Source organism: Psammomys obesus, unplaced genomic scaffold (genome assembly GCF_907164565.1).
Source record: "Psammomys obesus unplaced genomic scaffold, mPsaObe1.curated_primary_1811, whole genome shotgun sequence".
Lineage (NCBI taxonomy): Eukaryota > Metazoa > Chordata > Mammalia > Rodentia > Muridae > Psammomys > Psammomys obesus.
This window is the reverse complement of record NW_026590062.1, coordinates 6537832-6554888: the sequence shown is the minus strand read 5'-3', so window position 1 is coordinate 6554888 and position 17057 is coordinate 6537832. Positions and strand designations below refer to the sequence as shown.

Here is a 17057-nt window from a genome sequence, read left to right as displayed (position 1 = left end):
ACTCGTTTGTCATTTCCTACACATGCACACCAAAGTTTAAAGGAAAATAAAAGCCAGTACTAGTGTATTGGTGAGGAGCACAGCCCAGTCCACCTGTAGCTGAGTGAAAAACCAACATCAAAAGTTCCTGCGACCAGAGCAGGGGAACTTCAAACCATGCAGCTGCCGTCCGGAAATGGCAACAGGTACTACGCTACGTGGCAGGCACTCCCCAGTTAAGGGTGTGCGGACTTCGCCACTACCAGAGAGACTCTGGAGCCTGCTTCCTTTTATTACCCAGACAACATCCACAACTGCACTTGGCTTCAACACAACTGGACTGACAAAGGCTGCTCACAATGGACGAGGACGAGGTAAGGCTGGCACCACGTGGGGTCACTCAGACCTACTTGCACATGCCATGGGGAGAAAGGGCCACAGCTGGTCCAGTGTGATCTGACTGGCTCCATCTTAGCCAGCCCTTCGTTTGGTTCTGCGGCAGGAGACAGGGTGGCTGGCACTGCTAGAAAGTCCTGTACGTGAGGAACTCTTTCATCTTCTTAGGGATTGGCAGTGCTAAGACTTGGTACGTCGTCAAGAAACTTCGGAGAGCTTTCCTGCATAAGTGCTTCAGTGAGGACAGGACACGGGGAGCCGTCCAGAACTGGACATGGCCATCTCTTGTCCTGAAACAACAGAAACCAGGCCTTAGCAGGCCCTCAAGGGCCGTTTCCATTATAGCAGACAGTGGTGGTTCTGGTTTGACCTCAAGTGGGAGACTCCAGAAGCCAAAGTGCACCTTGACTGAGAAGGGCTGTAAACTGCTGTGTAGTGACCACTATGTGGTAGGCGCATTAGAACCCAGGATGTGGCCCACACCTGTGGTCCCAGCTGCTTTGTAAGATTAAAGCAGGATGACCACCCAAACCCAGGAATTTGAGGCTGGCCCAGGCAATATAGTGAAACTGTCCAAAACCCAAAACTACCTTTGATGAGCCAGGCGTGGTGGTGCACACCTTTAATCCCAGCACTTGGGAGGCAGAGGCAGGAAGATCCATGAGTTCAAGGCCAGCTTGAGTCTACAAAGTCCAAGACTGCCAAGGCTACCCAGAAACCCTGTCTCAAACCAAAACAACAACAAAAAACCTCTGAAGAGCCATCTCTGTCAGCACAGCACTCCTACATATTAGCTCAAAAGGAAAAGGAGGGACTGGGTACAGTAGACTGCTTGAGCAGGAGAAGGCCTGAGTTCACAAACACTGAAAATTTTAGAGATGTGCTCTGTAAAGTGGCCTCAGTTCTGTGGCTTCCCATATAAATTCCACATCACCTTTTATTCCTCTGTGTGGAATTGGCCATTCAGGGTGACAAACCATATAAAGATGTCATTGCATATACATTAATTACTAACATCTATAAATGACACAATGGCAGGATGGAATATTTTATTTTTATGTACCTTAGATTTTCTTAGGCAAGACTATTCTAGACACTTTCCTTCCTCAAACTCTTCATAGTATACGCCAGAGACACTGCTGCCCATCTGTTTAGTGCAGATACATACCCTGTGGCAATAATGCCACCATGTGGGAAGAATGTGCAGCAAAGACCATTGGTCATAGGTGCAAAGGCAACTGGAGCCTTCAGTTCCAGAGCCCAGATCCTGAGGAGCCTGGATGGGACAGAGAAGTTTACATGAGAGCTGAGCTAGAGGTCAGCAAGGAAATGCCTGTCATTACTTGCAAGGCAGCCGCATGAATTTCCTCCTTACCTGTCATCTGCCACTGTAGCAAGGTACAAGCCTTCAGGAGAGAAGCACACAGACCTCAAAGAGCTCATGTGGACATCACTGTCATCCATGGCAGGTTCAAGCGGGGTGTGACTATAAAGAAACAGCAGGTCTGGAATAGTGGTTACCCTCCCCAGAATCCTTACCAGCAAGGCAGCACACCAAATGCCCTAGCCTGTGCAAATCCATAGCATCTCCAAAATGGAAAACAAGGTCCCTCCAAGTGTCAGAAAGGTTCCCAATACTTCCTTGTGCTAATTTCTTTATGTAAAGTAGGTCAGCATTCACTTTAATGCCTCGGTGAAAACTCTTTTAAGTCTTTTTAGGCTGATCTGTGGTAATTATAGGACTACTATCATTTGCTTCAGAAACAACAGAAGCTAAGGGGAAAAAAAAAAAGTAGAACAAGCTTGTGAGGACAGGAGAATTTAGACTGGAGGTAACAGCTCTGCTCAGAGTTACTCTGGACCTGATAGTGGAAACTGTGGTTTCATATGACTTGAACAGAGCTCAACACTGAAAAGCACTCAGTCGACTGTGCTCTTCCATCCACAATGTCCCATCCTGCCCCAGACTCCAAGGTAAAGTGTATAACCCACAAGGTCCTTACTGAAGTGATCTCAGCCTCTCGCCGGTGTAGGGGTCCCACATAATCACGCTGGTGTCGTAAGAAGCTGTGACGAGCAAGGCAGAGTCAGGAGAGAAGTCGCAGGAGACAACACTGCTTTGGTGGCCTTCTAGCTTCCGGATGAGTGTGTAGGAGCGCATGCTCCACAGAAAGACCTGCAACAGCACAGAAGGATCTGTTGAGGGGCAGGAGCAAGGTGCATAGACACCAGAGCAGTGACAGGCAAAGAAATCCTCTGATCCTGCTGCTCAGCCAGGGAAGGTTCTCTCCTTTTCTATAGCCCTCCCAGGACTCATCATGCAGGTTTAAATAAGCACTTAAAAATGTGCAATGCATTTTAAAAGACAGCACAGGCCAGGCTAGCCTACAGAAGGCTGCCTACACAAAATTTCTCACTGCTTTCTGATCCCTGCTTGAGATAGTGTGGCAGTGTTAAGGAGACTTCTGCAGTGGTGGCTTGTTCCACTTGAAGCCAAGCACAGGATCAGGTATGAGCCTGTGGCCCAGTGGACCAACTAGCAAGTACCCTTCCCAGATGCTGGACACCTTGCTTAAGAACCCTGGGAATTTGCCCCGTAATTGCATCTGACCCCACTCATAACTTTAAACCTTGCTGAGAATCATCAACATAGGGTTTCCTTGTTGTCTTTGTGAAACTTAGGCGGGAGATGTAGCTCAGCAGGGAGGTTGCCTGACATTTCACAAAGCCCTGGGTTCCATCCCAGCACTGCATAAAATGGGCCTGGTGGTACAGGTAGGAGGATTAGGAGCTCAGGGTCATCTTCAGCTACATAATGAATTTGAGGTCAGCCTGGGCTATGTAAGACCCTGTCTAAGAAAACAAAGGGCAACACCTCACTTGCATGATCAAGTTCCTGAGCTCTGCCAAACAGTGACCCCCTTTAAATTGTCACATCCGAGGTCAGTGAAGTTGCACAAACAGAAACTACCTCTCCAGACTGCCCCCAGGCTCCAATACCTCTAATCACAACAGACCAGCACTATTCTTATCAGGGTTTGGACTCAAATTCTACTCACGTGGAATCAAACTGGAGAGATTCAAATTCAGAGGTCTGGGTGTGGGCTGTAGTTTTTAAAATCCTGGACTCCAGGGGGTGGGTGTCTGAAAATACTGCACTTTGCCATTCTGGAAAAGGAACCTCCCCCAGAGATGAAGCAACCACTTCCAAATCCTCCTCTCCATGGTCATATTCAAGGCTCCAGCCTCCAGACAGTTGTGGAGGGGCCAGAGCCAGGCTGCCTGCCTGCTTCTGCTGGGGCACACTGGCAGACAGACTCAGGCAACAGATGCGCACACTCACCACTGGAGGCTTACCGACTTCTCGCCAGCTGCAGAGCACAGCATGCTGCAGTCAGGGGAGATGGAGCAGCAATAAACCCACTGCAGGTGGCCAGATAATACCTGGATCTGCTTACCTGCCAGAGAAGAGCAGAGGGTGAATCAGTCCTCAGAACATAAGAGACCTAGTGTAACCATCTAGGTCTCAGGCCCAAAGACCCACATTCTAGTGTAGGGTAAGACTATATTTTAAAAACCTAGAAATCAAAGGGAAAAACAAGCACCTGGAGTCTGAGTGCAGCAGCTGAGAGGCCAAGGGAGCTCATTCCCTGCGGCTTCCTCTAATCTGCAGATGAGCAGGGCAAAGGTGCGCAACACAGAAGACAATTTTCAGGAATGCAGCACTCTAAGTGCTCACATCTGTCCAGGCGTGACGGCCTCCTTCCCCTATGGAACCCTGCTGAAGCCGGCACAGGGTGCAGTCCTTAGAGGCTGGAGCTCTAAGGTCAGATGGCCTGGTTCTGAGTGCCACTGCACTGTGTACAGTCAGGTGCTTGTGCACCATCTCTAGGCCTGGGCTTTCTTAAAACCCCAAGGCTGGCCCACAGGAGAATGAGTGAGTTAATAGGGAGTACACCTAGCATGTCCATCCCATGTGGGGTATTGCTTAGTGAAAACTGCAATATACAAGGGAAAAGATGAATAAGAGTCTAATTATGTGAAATGACCTCACCCAATGTGTGTGTGTGTTTGGGAATATGTTCACTAGTACAAACATATTATGGATGGAGATATCCTGGGTTCCTGACATGAGTTACCAATTGTAAGGGAAGTGTGAAAGACATAGAAAAGGGAGGGCAGGTAAGAATGGGGACATAAAGAGCTAAGCAAGAAACACAGTTTACAAGGTTCACTTGTACGTGTGGTTATAAATGATTAGCTTATGAGGGCCAACTGTGGTTTCTTTTTTTTTTTTTTTGTTTTGTTTTGTTTTTGTTTTTTTGAGACAAGGTTTCTCTGTGTAATCTTGGCTATCCTGGACTCACTTTGTAGGCTGGCGTGGAACTCACAGAGATCCATCTGCCTCTGCCTCCTTGAGTGCTGAGATTATAGGCGTGGGCCACCATGCCCATCTCTGTGGTTTCTTTCTACAGCAACTTGGCTGCCATAACTGGATGTATTATGGAGGTCAGGTTAGTAGGACAATGGCTGGAACCTGGTAATATATCCTGTTCTCTCTTCTCCTTGGAAAGCCCAACTTGGGACTGGAGAACTTGCTCAATGTTTAGAGCACTTGCCACCCTTGAAGAGGATCAGGTTTGGGTCCTATCATCCATATGGTAGCTCACAACCATCCTTAACTCCAACTCCAAGGGGTCTGACACCTCCTCCTGGCTTCTGTGAGTTCCAGGCACATGAGTGATGTGCATACATTCATTCAGACAAAACATTACATTCACATAAACTTTCAAAACAAAAAGATCCCCCTACCCCACCCCGAGAGCCCACTTTGTTCCATCCACTCTCCCTGTCAGCAAGGGACTACTGAATCTCCCCTCCAGTGTGCATCAAGCCTCTAATCTCAGCACTTGGGAGAAGGAAACACATTCTCTAATGAAGTCCAGAGCTAGCCTAGACCAAGCCACATGGTGAGAAAGTTCTACACAGAGAGCATGAACACAGCAGAGCTAGGCACAGTAGTGCACACCTTTAAATTGCAGCCCTTGGAAGGCAGAGGCAGGTGGATCTGTGAATTGAAGGCTGGCTTGGTCTATGCAGAGTTCCAGGACAGCTATGACTACATAGAGAGACTCTGTCTCAAAAATAAACCAGACCCCCTCCAGCGGGTCTGGAGCTGGTAGGTAGCCTAACTCAGGTGGGCCCAGACTGCTAGAGGCCCTTATTACGGGGCCCATTTTGGCTGCTTGTTTTCATGTTCCTGTTCCAGATAGAAACCATGGGGGTCTCTGAGCCAGTAGTTTGGATGAAGACACTCCAAACTCTTCTGTAACTGTTCTGTGGACCAGCACCCCATGCTCAGTCTGCTTAGAGGCATTTCTAACCTCTAGACACTGCAGGATCCCCCAGAGGATAATGCTCCTCTGCCCAGGAGCCCCTGGTCTGGAAGCAATCCTTTTGGGGGCTTCCTGAAAGAACTAAAGGTGTCCTTGTCAAGGAGGAAAAAGAGTTTATTGCCATCATTTTCTCACCGATAGAAAAGACAAAAAGAAACTCACTCTTGCAAGCTGTCCTCTGACCTCTACATGTAGGCTGTGGCATGTGTTGCCCACACACACCCTGGGACAGTAACAGTAAATTAAAATTTTAAGAAAGACTGTCTGTATTGATTATATAGTCTTATCAGTGCTGCCTAAACAAGACAGCATGGCAACTGTTTTCAGAACATTTACAGCAATTAGGGACTGTGAGTCCTCTGCAGACAGCTTAAAGTAGGGTAATGTATGGGTCTGTGTATGTAAGAGGCACAAGCACCCAGTTCTTGGTGTTCTGGGGGGGGGGTTCTTAGCATCTGCCCCTACAGGACAGCTGTACAGGGAACTCTGGAATTAAAACACCTTTAGCTCAGTACTTTATAGGCACAGGGTGGCTAAAAGAACATCTCAGAAAGGCTTGTTGGGTGAGATGGAGAAGGCAGGCAACCCCATCTAAAATGGCACTGGTGAGATGAGGGAAGCAATAAAGGACTGAGTAGCTCAGCCCTCTCTCCTACCATGTTTATTCAGGTCCCAAATTCGAAGAGTCTTATCCCGGGATGCAGAAACCAAAATCAGGCTGCCACTGGGTGTGAAGCTCAGATCTCTCACGACATCCTGGTGGCCAGAAAGATTTAGCAGCAGCAGCCCTGTAGGAAGCAGAAGCCCTTGGTCAGTGCAAGGTGAAGGCAGACTTGTCAGTTGCTGCCCAATCTCAGCCAATTGGTGGTTGTGGAGCCTGGGGGGCATGACCACATGTCATAAGTACAATGCCCTGGACAAGGACTAGCTAGAAAGCCCTACCTGTCTGCACCTCCCAAATCTTGATCTGTCCATCGTTGAGACCTGTGGCCAGGATCAGGCAAGAGACATCTGGCACTTGGGGATGGTGACGTGCCCAGAGTTTCTTGCTGGGTGGAGAGGGCCAAGGGCTGAAGGCCAACCCCCACACAATCTGGCCACAGTCCAGTGTCTTTTCCTTCAGGCTGCCCCGTCCTTTTGAGTCATTTTTGCTGCTTCGGCTTTTGGCTTCAAATCCTTTAGGGATGCTGGGCAAAGCAGACATTTCTGAATGAATCCACAATTGTAACCACATCAACCACCTTGCCAGCCCAAGACGCTCAATTCCTAGTAGCTACTTCTGGCATTCAGTGAATCTGGTAAGGCTTCAATTCCTTTTGGAGTTCATGGGACATGGGCTTGCAACAGCTCTAAAATTGGGTGACCTGCCTTGTGAGATAAGTAGATCACACAGCCTCCCGGGAGCCACATGCTTGCTCAGGAAGTTCTCTTGGGTTTTGGTCCTACCGAGAAGCAAACACTTTCCCCCATGAGAAAGTATGTACTGCACAGTGTAGGTTTAGAACCAGGACAGACAAAATTGGAACCTAAATACTGTCAATCTGCTGCTCTCATGCCCAACAAGCCCCCATCTCCAGCTCAGACACTCCCAAGGAGGCTGAAGTGAGCCCTCTCTTGCCACTACAGCCCATGTGGTGCCTAGTGATGTCCGTCCTCACATACTACACTCCAGTGATGATGAGGCTCCTCCACCTTCAGCCTTGATAGCACATCCCAAGGAACTGTATTAAAAGGCTGCAGCAGTAGGAAGGTTGAGAACCACTGTCCTACCAGAACCCGACTTCAGTTGAATTAAAGTTTCTTAAATCTGGGGCAGATGAGATGGCTCAGCAGGTACAAGAACATGCTGTCAGGCTGATAGCCCAAGTTCTATGCCTGGGACCAAGAGAGTGGAAGGACAGAACTGATATCTGCAAGTTGTTCTTTGACTTCACACATAGGTAACTTTTAAGTTTCTCAAATTTTTATTCTTGAAAGTAGTGTATGTTGGGCTTCAGGCCTTGGAGAAGCAGCTTAAGGTGCATTTTGAATTAATGCAGACCTGACCTCCAGGTTCTCCCAGCATTCCTCGGCCCCTACCTGCTGCAGGGCACGGCTGGCATACCCCTGCCCTCTGCCCTGAACTCTCCAGCCCAAGGGCTGGGCCTCCCACAGAGGCTCTTCACTATATACAGACATTTTAGTTAACCTCCCCCCCTTCTATTTTTGCTTTTTGTTTTTCGAGGCAAGGCTTCTCTGAGTAGCCTTGACTGTCTTGAACTCATTTGTAGATCAGGCTGGCCTTGAACTCACAAAGATCGTCCTGCCTCTCGATCCTGAGTGCTGGGCCCTCTCTTCTTTCTGCATTTCCCCCTCCTCAACTCCCTCTCTCTTCTTTCTGCATTTCTTCTCTCCCCTGTCTCTGTTGTCTCCCCCTGAATGGCCACTTCTCCAGCCCTGTTCTTTAGAACCACTGAACCCACGGAGAGCTGCTCCCAACAAACCCGCATTTATATACTTTAACTTGTCTTCAATTAGCTCATTTCACCACAAGAAAGATTCTTATCAGTGTACATGACTCTTGGTTGACACCGGGTAATCAATGACAAAAGCATTTCCTAATAGAAAGTGTAGGTGTGTAGGTGTGTGTATTGGGGGGCGGCTGTTATGCAGTCCTGCACTCACTGGGTAGACTACTTCCCTCTGCTTACTGAGTACTTGGACTATAGCCACACTTCACCATGCCTGACTAATAGGGTTCTTTTAAAATGCGTAACGCCGAGTGTGGTGGCCCACACCTCTAATCCCAGCACTTGGCATCTCTGGGAGTTTGAGGCCAGCCTGGGCTACATAGCAACTTCTAGGACAGCCAGGGCCACTCAGAGACCCTGTCTCTGAAAACCAAATGTATCAACATTCTGGGCTGAGGTGTAGCTCAGTTACAGCGGACCTTTTTCACACAGGCAAGGTTCTAGGTTGGGTCGCTAGTCTTAACAATAAGTGAATAATAAGCAGACAAAGATCAGACACCCCTAACAAGAATATGAATGATGTAACAATTACATTAACTTAGGAAACATAATAATGAAAATTACTTAGACTGCGTACACAGCTGTGTGGCAGTGCACAAAGGCCTGGTCCAAGGTCCAGCACAGGACAAAATAACTCATAGTCCAACCAGACTTTAGCCACAGTAAACATAACACCACAAAGGGCTGTGTACTCGCTTCTAATAAAGTCACATGGGTCATATCATATACTGCTTGTGGCTGTTGCATGTGATATCACTTGGCAGCCATTACTGTAGCAATGGTGGTGTGTTTTGTTTTGCTGTTTGCAGTGTTTTCAGTAGGGATGGAACCCAGAACTGCACACACTCAGGAAGAGACCTCTACTGCTGAGTTGCATCCCATTTTAGTGTCTCACTGAGTTGCTGAGGCTACTTTTCTGCCTCAGCCTCACAAGAAATTGGAATTACAGGTGCACCGCCACACCTGGCTGCTTTTTAAAAGAAGCCATCTGCTTATACTACACCAGATGATTATACGTCAAAATCTGTGATATCCCCCCACACCATTAATTTCTCATTTAACATACTAATGAATACTTTTCTCGGTTTGAATGACACAGAAGGACTAACATTCAAACAGCTCTTCCCAATTTTCTTATTTATCACAGGAAGGGTGTATTTGCCTACAATGATGTATATAATCGAGAATAAGTACTCTAAAGGAAAATAACAAAGAGGAAAATGACAAAACAAAACAAAACAACTTTTCAGACAATAAGCTGACCCTAGACTCAAATCTAGACACAAAGCTCTCTCGTTATATTTAGAAAATGTAACACATTCAAACAGCGAATGACCTTGACCTTACCTTCCTGTTACAGAAGAAACTAAGTGGAAATAATTTTTCAGGGTGTAACCACACAGGAGGCAGCCCACCACCAGTCACCTCAGAGACCCCTACTTTGGACAGTCAGAGGATTCTTGGGAACTGGGTTCCAGGAAGAGGGGACGGTGTAACAAACACCTTCCTCCCTAGCATTGTGCATCCTGTCTAGGACCACCAGGACTCTTGGTGACATTACCATTATCAAGCTGCCTAAGACAACCGGAACTCTTGGTGGCATTACCATTATCAAGGCAACAGTTTCCCAAGAAATATATCCAAGCTTAAATGTAGCCTATTACTGATGAGAAATGCTGAAAACCTCCAGAACAAGCCTGATGTACTTCAGGATTCTCTACCTCTGCTCTGTGCCAAGTGAAGACTGTCAATGAGTAAGTAAATGCAGACATGAAGTTACCCCCAGACAGATAAGACACATCAACCAGGAGCTCATAGCATTCAGGCCCCAGGACCTGCCATCCCAAGCAAAATCTTTGCATGGCATCGGAAACTATAAACTAGGTTAGAAAACAAAGGAACAAACAAACAAAAAGGAAACAAAGACCCTGTTAGAAAATGGCCAGAAATGGGAAGGAGGAGGTATTTCTCTGAAGGAAGAAGTCAGAGGTCCATTAGCACAGGAAAAAGGCTCAACACTGGTAGCCAGGAAGGAAATGCAAATCAGACTCCACCTCACACCAGGAGTACCAGGCTGGAACAAAAGAGAGGACAAGTGTCAAATGTCTCAAGGATGTAGAGAATTTCAAATCTAAAGACACTGCTTGGGGAATGTCAGATTGTTCTGCCACTTTGGAAAAGAGCTGGCCACTCTCATTCTAACACTGGACATGCATGCCCACATAGATGTGTCCAGAAACACTAGAGCAGAGCTATACACCACACCCACTAAAAAGCCTGTCAACTGAGTCTGGCGTTTCACACTAGTACAGTGTCACGGAGCAGGAGTGAACAGTGGCGTGCACACTTGGATATACCAGGCACTACTCAGAGCTGTGTTAAGACAGCCACATGGGCTGGAGAGGTGGCTCAGAGGTTAAGAGTCCTGAGTTCAATGTCTAGCAACCATATGGTGGCTTACAACCATCTATAATGAGATCTGATGCCCTCTTCTTGGGTGCAGATGTACATGCAGGCAGAACACTGTATGCATAATAAATAAATCTTAAAAAGAAAAAGACAGCCATTCGCAGAAAGATCACAGTAAAAAGCCCACAACAGGCAAACCACAGTGGGGGCACAAGACACAATGGTTGCCAGGACAAAGACAGAAGGATAAAGCAGACAGGTATCTTTCTGAGTAAATGACAATGCTCTAGAATTGATTTTGGTGACAGGTGCACAGCTCAGAGTGCAAATACTTTTTAGTTTTTCCTTTGGGAAGTGTCTCACCACCTGGTGCTGGGTATTCTTCACCTGATGGTCCTCGTGCCTCATCTGTGATTTTGAACTGCAATTACAGAGCACAGTTAGTGCTATATACTTCAAATGGACAAACTGTATGAGGTGTCACTTCTAGCTCAAATAAGTTGTCCAAAAATTCAGTATGAAGCCAACACACATTCTGCAGACCTGGCTTCCCTATGTACAGAATGTGGGGCTTTGAGACCTCATGAACAAAGTCCTCAAATGTTCAGCCCTCCTTTGGAAAAGAACCCGAAGAGTAGGAAACAACTTGGGAAAGTACCCAATGCCCTGCCATGTACCTCCTTCATTCCCACGGTATAAAGGGGACTTACAACTGCTCCTCTAAGGGCCAGGGGACCAGCTTGACCACGCAGTGTCCTTGAGACCAGGCGAACCAGGAACCATCTGGGGAGAAGGCCACACTCCAGGTTTCACAACTTGACTTCCAATCAAACTGGTGGGGGCGCCCAGGCTTGAGTTCAGCCAGCAGCAGTGGTTCCTCTGGGGAAGGAGATAGCATATTTCAGCCTGACCACCAGACTAGGGAAGCTGCTGCCTGCCCAAGACTCTGTGGAAGAGAGTTGTCGTGTAAATGACCTAGGGCAGTAACAGTAGCCACAGGCTACATTCCACGGTGGTTACTCAGTGGCAGCCCTCCCCACTGGGTGACTCAGAGTAATCTCGGTGTGGTGGACCTGGTGAATGAGGCCTCCTTTTCCTGTGACTGCCTAAGCAGGAAGAAAGTGAGAGGCAACTGTGTCTGGACTCCAGCCAATGAGTACACTTGAGATCCCCTCAAAAGGAACCGATGCCTTCAATTCAAGGGTTCCTTCCCACTACCAGAACCTTCACTCCTTTTAGGGCAGACTTACTTGCTCCACCTCCTCCTCCTCCCATGTCCCGAGTCCTGCTTTAACCTACTCTAAGTGACTACTAATTCATTCTATTGCCCCCAGGGATCCCGCCAAAGCTGAAGACACACAACAAATATATTCCAATGCTCCCAACTGCCCCAGCCCAGGTCTGCCACCCGCCCCTGCATTAACCCCCCATCAGGCCACTTCCTATGTGTTCTCTTGCCCTGCAGGGTCCAAGCCCCTTTCCCATTCACACCCTGTTCATTTTCTGCTTCTAAGAGTGGAAACCAGGTCTACTGACAGGCAGCACCCCAACCTCCTACTATCAAAACAGAAGCCAAAATCTACTTTATGGTCTTGTAGACCAGCACTTAAGCATTTTCCACACCACTGAGATGACTGTTCCTCCCTCTCCGAGAGCTCCTTCCATTTCCTAAGAGTAGGCAGTGCTTGTTCAACCCAACCACAGTTCCTCTGGAGTTCTCTATTCCAGTGAAGAAACACCATGACCGACTTGTAAGTCAGAGGCCCGAAGAATGAGGTTTTTAACCACTGTAACTACCTTCTGTGCACATCTCACTTTAGTAATTCTGGAATTTGATGCTTTTGTGGATGTTAATAAATAGAAAAGAACATGATTTTTAAAAGTTATTTTATGTGTATGAGTATTTTGCCTGCATATATGTTGGTTCCATATGTATACAGAGTCCTCAAAGGCAAGAAAAGGGAGTTGGGTCCCCTGGAACTTACACATGGTTAAACCATGTGGGTGCTGGGAATTGAACCTGGGTGCTCCAAAAGAGTAGTGAGTGCTCTTAACAACCAAGCTCCCTCTCCAGAGTAATTTAAATAAGCTATATTTCAAAACCTGCTTTTATGTGTTTTCTTACATTTGGACCTCAAAGAAATCAACATATACCTTACATTGGGGAGTTTTTCCTAGTCAGAGGAACAGCATCTTTTCTTGGTGCATACAGGCTAATGGAATCCATGGTTAGCATGATATTGGTGACATAGAAAGTAATGCTATGTATATAATAGGAAAATACATAGATTGTGTATGTGTGGCACACACATAAATGCCATGGGCTTGTGTAGCAGCAGGTCAGAGGGCAATTTTCAGGAGCCAGTTCTCTCCTTCCACTATGGATTTGAGGGATTAAACTGATTTTTGTACCAACTGCTTTTAAAAAACCCACTGAGACATCTCACTGAACCAATAGATACATCGTTTCATAAAATATGTATGTTGCTAAAAATTCAATCTTCAAATTGATTTTTAATGCATCATATCTTGGTTTTATAGAGAGCATTTATTACTTGAGGTTCTGTGTGGAGATACAGGTTTTCATACGTCAGGTCTAAACTGCTGTATACACAGACTCAGACCACTCTTCCCAGAGACTGTGTGTGCTTGTATCTGGAATGCTCTCGTGTATGCAACCACATGACTGCATGGACATTATTTTCTGGATATGAACAGGTTCTGGCCTCAGTGTCAACAGTGATGAGGCTGAGAAAACTGCATCCATCCGGATACTATTTGCACCTGACTCACTTCCTCCCGTACACATACATCACCCACTCTTTTGATAAGATGGCACTCCACAGAACATAAAAGGGCTCAGCTTCCATTTCTTTTACTGTCCAAGCCAAATTCTCTCTAAAGTTCAATCAAGTCTGTCTCCAAAAGCCTCAGCAAAGCTTCCTTTCCATCTCAACGGCTACTACTTGGATCTCTACAGATCCTGCCTGCTGCCTGGTCCAATAGGCAGTCTTTTAGCTGTTTTCTGGGTTCTGCTCTAGCTCCCAACCATCCATTCTCCTTTATTCCTAGCTTGTCATTTCACTGGCCTTTATCCTGTCCCCAACTCCCTCATTACCACGCGCTGCCTCCATTTCACACCCAGACTTTTGCCTTTCCTCTCCCTGCCTTCTCCCATCTAACTATGCTTAGTTCCAACCTCTGGACTTTGCACCCTGTTCACCACACAGGAATCCCTGCCCATGGATGCATCTCATCTTCATTGTGGCTGATTCAAAGGACAACTCCTTCAGACCTCTAATCCAGCACCTTCACAGAGCTCACTAATTCCTTTGTGAGTTCATCACTACGGAGGTCACTACCCAGCCCCAGCACTAGGTCTGCCCAAGCAGCAAACCTTATATGCTTGTTCTCAGTGCCGACAGTCAGGCTACCAGGTAATGAAGACATTCTGATACCTCCTTAAATATAGAGGAAACGGAGCCCCTGGAATACTTAGATGCTTGTGCATATGAAATTCTTCTTAAACCCTAGGCTTGCCTAGAATTCATACTCTATTTCAGGGATTGGGGGGGGGGGGCAGTGTTCATCTCTTGCTATTTCAGGTCAGGAATCTAGAATCTAAAAGAAGAAACTAGTGGCTGTCTCTTGAAGTCTGGTCCCAAACTAAACTTGGCTACTGGAAAACAAAGCCATAATTAGTATAGAGGTTGAAAACAAAACAGACCTGGGAAGATCCAGTTTCACCTGAGACTATACTGGCATCAGGCTGGATCAGGGCTTTGTTACATTGATATGCAGTGCATACTTACTAGATACCATGTGACACACTGGTCCACTGAGATACAGGGAGTAGAGGGCTCAGTCAAGCTAATGAGCAAACATATGCACTCCTTCGCATTCTTAGCATTTTTTTTCAGTGCAGACTCTCTTGAAAAATCTGTCAGCAGTTTTCAAGTGTATAACTGTTCTTAGCTGTAGTCATCATCAAATGCTGCAAACTTTGAGCAGCATTTCTCTAACCCTACCCCCTTCCAGGTTTTCCAACTAAACAAGGAATTTGTACACACAGTCAGGCAGACTGGAAAGACAATTAGCAATAGCCTCTTCCTCACAAGGAGCTTCAATTTAACAGAGGTGGAGCCAGGAATCTGGCTGGCAGCAAGCTTGATGAGCCTATACCTGCCTTGGGATCTTTGCATTGCTAGGCTCTTCTATCAGCTTGGATAGTTCTGATTGGCTGCTCCATCATATAAGCAGGGCTCTGTGTCACCTTCTCGGTGACATTTCTGATTCTCCAAGGTGACTAACTACTCTCCTTCAGATTTAGCCATTTAGTTTTCTTTACACTAGGGGTTTCTGGGTTGCATTTGTGGTTTGCATGCATTTGTGGTCTTCCTCAATCCACCTTGCCTATCACCAGTCACAAGCAGCCGCTGACCCCTTACTGTGTGGCAGGTCTATTAAGAATATAATACATGGAGCTGGAGAGATGGCTTGGCAGTTAAGCAGAGGACCTGCGTTTGATTTCCGGCACCCAAACGGTAGCTCACAATTACGTGTAACTCCTGTTCCAGGGGATCTGACGCCTTCTAGCCTCCTCAGGCACCAGGCACATGAGTGGTACACAGACATACACTCAGGCCAAACACTCATACAAAAAAAAAAAAAAACTAAGAAGTTTTTAGAAAGAATAAAATACACAGCAGACTGTAAAACCTTAGTGGTAGCGATGTCTCAGCTGTTAAAGAGTATGGCGGCTCACAGCTATCTGTAACTTGGTCCAGAGGATTGACGCCCTCTTCTGACCCCGCCAGGCACTGCATGCACGGCGTGATGCAAACATACAGTTAAAACACCCACACAGAAAAATTCTTAAGCCTCCAAAACATTCCTATAATTGTTTGATCACACTTGAATGAATCAACTTGAAATATTTCACATGTTACTCTTAAAGATAGCTTTTTAATTTCAACTCCTTTTTTAATGTGTCTACTACATTTAAATTGCATATTGCTATTATATTTCCGTGGGTCAGCAATGACCTATAGGGCACCTGGCACATGGCAGATACTCAATAAATATATGCTGAATGAATAAATTACTTCTAACCACTGTTCTACTGTTTTCTATTGTAAACACTTTACAAGAGACAGTATTCGGTTTGAAAACGGGGTTAAACTCTGGCCTGGTGTCCAGCCTTTTTAACAGTAGCTTGGCAGATCTCACCAGCCCTGCCCACACCCCTACAACACCGCTGTCAATCACTAGGAAAAAAACTGCACTGAAACAGATTCCGGTTAAAAAAAGCCGTCTGCTCACAGAATGCTTTGAGATTTAACTATAAGGCATCAATGGAAATGAGATCGGAAGCTATAAAAAGATTCACCAAAGAAAACAGTAGGGGCCATTTAAACTGAATTCGATGGGGAAGATACTGAAAGGCTTTCATCTAGATGGAAACCGGGAGAAGAGCTGCCTCCACACCTTTCCCTGAAAGCTTGGCTCCTGCAAACAAAGAAATGTCATTTCCTAAATGCAAAGGGGACACCACCCCAGGGAATACCCGCCTTGCAAACAACCCATCCAGCACTGGAAGCCCTCGGGTGCATCCGACTCCTCCAGACCTAGGTGAAGCTTCCACTTCGCTGGAACAAGTCTGAGCCCTAGGCCCTAACTCCCGGGATTTCCCAACGGAAACTGCTTTTAAGCTCGGGTATTTGGGGATCCTGGAGTCTGGCAGTAGCGACCTCCAACCCACGCCACTATTCTGTGGGCTGGATGCAGGGCCAAGGGCCCTTTAGGGAAAAGCCCCCGGGAAAGAAGGGGCTGCAGGTCTAGCCATCGCTAGCATCAATGCGGTTTCTAGTCGGCCAGGAAGTTCATCCCTTGCTCGCACTTCCAGCTTTCGTGGTGACAGCTGTGGACAAGGGCAGGACCAGGACTGGACCTCACCCACCAGGGTGTCGGGTCCTACGTGTCACCGCGGGGCAGCGTCCCGGGCCCCACCCGGTTCCCAGGCACCCACCCAGCGGCCGCTGCAACTACGGAGCCGCGGTGGACGCTGAGGCCGGCAGCCCCGCCATGGCGCAGGCGACCCGGGCCCGGCGCCCTCGCCGTGGGCTCGCGGAATGCGGCCGGCCGCCCTCTCCGGTCCCCGCGGCCGCCGCTGACAGCGAAAGTGAAACAAAGCTGCGCTCCCGCCTCGGTCCCCGCCCCGCCGCGGCCGCACTCACCTCCGGCCTCCATGAGGACGCGCGGCCCGCGCCAGGCGGCGGGCGCCTCAGCCCCCAGGGCCGCGGGCCTTCATTCCGCGCCCGCGCCGCCCAGCGGCCGCTGCAACTACGGAGCCGCGGTGGACGCTGAA

General features: G+C 47.5%; 1 protein-coding gene across 2 annotated transcripts; it reads right to left on the bottom strand.

Moving 5' to 3' along the window:
• Nucleotides 1-251: 251 nt before the first annotated feature.
• Wsb2 (WD repeat and SOCS box containing 2) lies at nucleotides 252-17012 on the bottom strand. 2 transcript variants are annotated; one of them, XM_055605778.1, is made up of 9 exons: nucleotides 16927-17012; nucleotides 11401-11569; nucleotides 6714-6958; nucleotides 6428-6559; nucleotides 3733-3833; nucleotides 2379-2551; nucleotides 1751-1861; nucleotides 1544-1651; nucleotides 252-665 (listed from the first exon to the last, which is right to left on the bottom strand). In XM_055605778.1, the coding sequence occupies exons 1-9, from the start codon at nucleotides 16937-16939 to the stop codon at nucleotides 503-505; spliced, it is 1215 nt and encodes a 404-aa protein (XP_055461753.1). In that variant the 5' UTR covers nucleotides 16940-17012; the 3' UTR covers nucleotides 252-502. The 2 variants fall into 2 exon arrangements, with proteins under 2 accessions (XP_055461753.1, XP_055461752.1); XM_055605777.1 differs by lacking the exon at nucleotides 16927-17012 and having other exon boundaries at nucleotides 11401-11603.
• Between the last annotated feature and the right edge of the window lie 45 nt (nucleotides 17013-17057).

Bases quoted from the DNA above. Each gene is read 5' to 3' on its own strand.
- Wsb2 (XM_055605777.1), bottom strand. From the start codon at position 11,588: ATGCTATCTCCTTCCCCAGAGGAACCACTGCTGCTGGCTGAACTCAAG. The intron at 6,560-6,713 runs GTAGGGCTTTCT...TGCTTCCTACAG, and splicing joins GATTTGGGAGGTGCAGACAG to GGCTGCTGCTGCTAAATCTT. The intron at 666-1,543 runs GTATGTATCTGC...CTGTTGTTTCAG, and splicing joins GGTGGCATTATTGCCACAGG to GACAAGAGATGGCCATGTCC.